This window comes from Pteropus vampyrus, unplaced genomic scaffold (genome assembly GCF_000151845.1).
Source record: "Pteropus vampyrus isolate Shadow unplaced genomic scaffold, Pvam_2.0 Scaffold2338, whole genome shotgun sequence".
Lineage (NCBI taxonomy): Eukaryota > Metazoa > Chordata > Mammalia > Chiroptera > Pteropodidae > Pteropus > Pteropus vampyrus.
The window spans coordinates 10,588-12,620 of NW_011891119.1; the positions used below are offsets into that span (position 1 = coordinate 10,588).

The window sequence follows — 2,033 nt, forward strand, 5'->3', positions numbered from 1 at the left end:
GAGCTTTAGAATGAATCGAAAACTGTCGGTTTTTCTTTTGATGGTTTCAAAGTTTCCCATAACGTCACCCAGGAACTGAAAGGACTTTGGTGCTGCCGTTTGGAGGTCTCAGGAATCATTCCTCTTGCTAACACGTTTTTAAAAATGTGTGCCCCTCCAAAAAGTCTCTAGCGTGTGCCTCGTTGATGGTTTCAAGGGATGCCACTCTTCCTCATTGGCTGTTTCAGGTTCCCCCAAAGTTCTTCCCTCTTGACTTTCAGAGCTCCGGGAGGCGTTCCTTGAGTTCGACAAAGACCGAGATGGGTTCATCTCTTGTAAAGATTTGGGAAACCTCATGAGGACGATGGGTTACATGCCCACGGAGATGGAACTGACCGAACTGGGCCAGCAAATCCGCATGAACTGTGAGGCTGGGGGTGGGAGCGGGGAGAATGAGTAGGGTCAGGGGTGGGCTAAGGGTGGAATTTGGAAGGATCTGGAGGTTGAGAGTAGAGTTGGAGTTAAGGGTAAGAGAGTAAGAGGGCCTAGAAGTCTGGGAGGAAACAGTTCAGACTATACTTAGGGAGGCAGGACTTGGAGCAGTTAAAAGGGTGACTTTTAGAAATAGATTTGGGTTCAATTCCCAGTTTTCTTGTTTATTAATTGTGGTCATTTTGAAAAGTGGAATTAATCTCCACTCTTGAGTGTCAATTTTCCCCATTCGTCAAGTGAAAATGACATCCTTCCTTACCTTGCGGGATTGTAGAAAGGAAGGGATAAAGTTGCTAATGAAGGCAAAGTCTTAGCCTCTAGGAAACACTTATTAAATGTAGGTTATTACTCTCGCCACTAAGATTCATCAGTGGAGCATAAGACTGTAACTGTATTTGATGCTAGAAACAAACTTGGACTTGGACCTCATGTTGATGAATGGTGTCGCAAAACGGATGGGTATTTTTAGATGGTGACCAGAGCAGATTTTGAGATGGAAGCCGGGATTAAATTGCTATTAGATTTGTTTCTGGGCATGTTCCTGAGTAAACAAGGTCAAATTCAAGGATGTGATAGTATTCACATCTGGAAGAGACTCTGGTGTTTATTTAATTCATACTCTCGCTTCTGCAGATGTACAGATGAGGGAACGTGGATCTGAACCAATTAAGAGATTTGCTCCAGGTCATACGGACAGTTAATTACTTCTGTCCATCGACCCCTATGCAAATTGGGAACAAGAGGGCTTGAGCTGAGAGAGAAAGCTCTCAGGAGGCAGAGAGATTGGAGCAGATCTATTTCTTGAACAGACTTGAGGGTGGGTGAGGTAGTGGAGGGTTGGGGCAACAGAATCTCACTAGACCTGCCTTTTCCTCCCTCAGTGGGTGGCCGTGTAGACTTTGACGACTTTGTGGAGCTGATGACCCCAAAATTGCTTGCAGAAACGGCTGGGATGATCGGCGTCCAGGAGATGCGAGATGCCTTCAAGGAAGTGAGTTTCATAATGCTGGAGGTAGTTAAAGGAGACCCCAGAGGTCAATGATTAGTCGTCAGTCGTGGATAGGACCCACCCGAACCGAGGTTTCTCTAGCTGTGGTGGGCTTTCTAGGGAAGGAAAATCACATGTCCCAAGCACTTGCAGTGGATAAGTTCCGCTACCCATTTTATCTAACGTAACCCTCACAAATGTTTTTAGTACATGTGCTGCCGAAGCGAGCACGTAACCCTCACGAATAAGAGTATGAGTCAGTAGTCATTTATCCTCATCATACATATGAGGAAACAGAGGCTCGTGGAAATTACAAATCTTATCCAAGATCCCGCAAACTCCAAAACACACGAGGACCTCGAAGCTTCGTGCTTACGATGGGAAGGAATCCGAGAATTTGAGGTCCCGGAAAGGGACTCAAAGAGATCGTGTGGTTTAACCCACTTGTAGAGATGCTTAAAACATGAGGCTCAGGGAACGGGTGTGGGGCCTGGCTGGATTCACGTCTATCCCCTGGTAAAAGGATTTCCTCACTCAGAGAGCTTTCGATTATGAGACAAAAACAATGAAAAGT

General features: G+C 45.7%; 1 protein-coding gene across 1 annotated transcript in view; it reads left to right on the forward strand.

Annotated features, from left to right (window-relative positions):
* The window catches only part of LOC105310328 (calcium-binding protein 5-like), a gene marked incomplete at its 3' end in the record, with an annotated part of 5,297 nt that extends 3,835 nt beyond the window's left edge, over window positions 1-1,462 (forward strand). Inside the window, exons 3-4 of the mRNA XM_011386518.1 lie at window positions 261-404; window positions 1,353-1,462. Of these exons, the coding sequence (XP_011384820.1) occupies window positions 261-404; window positions 1,353-1,462 (254 nt within the window). The remainder of the gene's footprint in view (window positions 1-260; window positions 405-1,352) is intronic.
* Window positions 1,463-2,033: the final 571 nt, after the last annotated feature.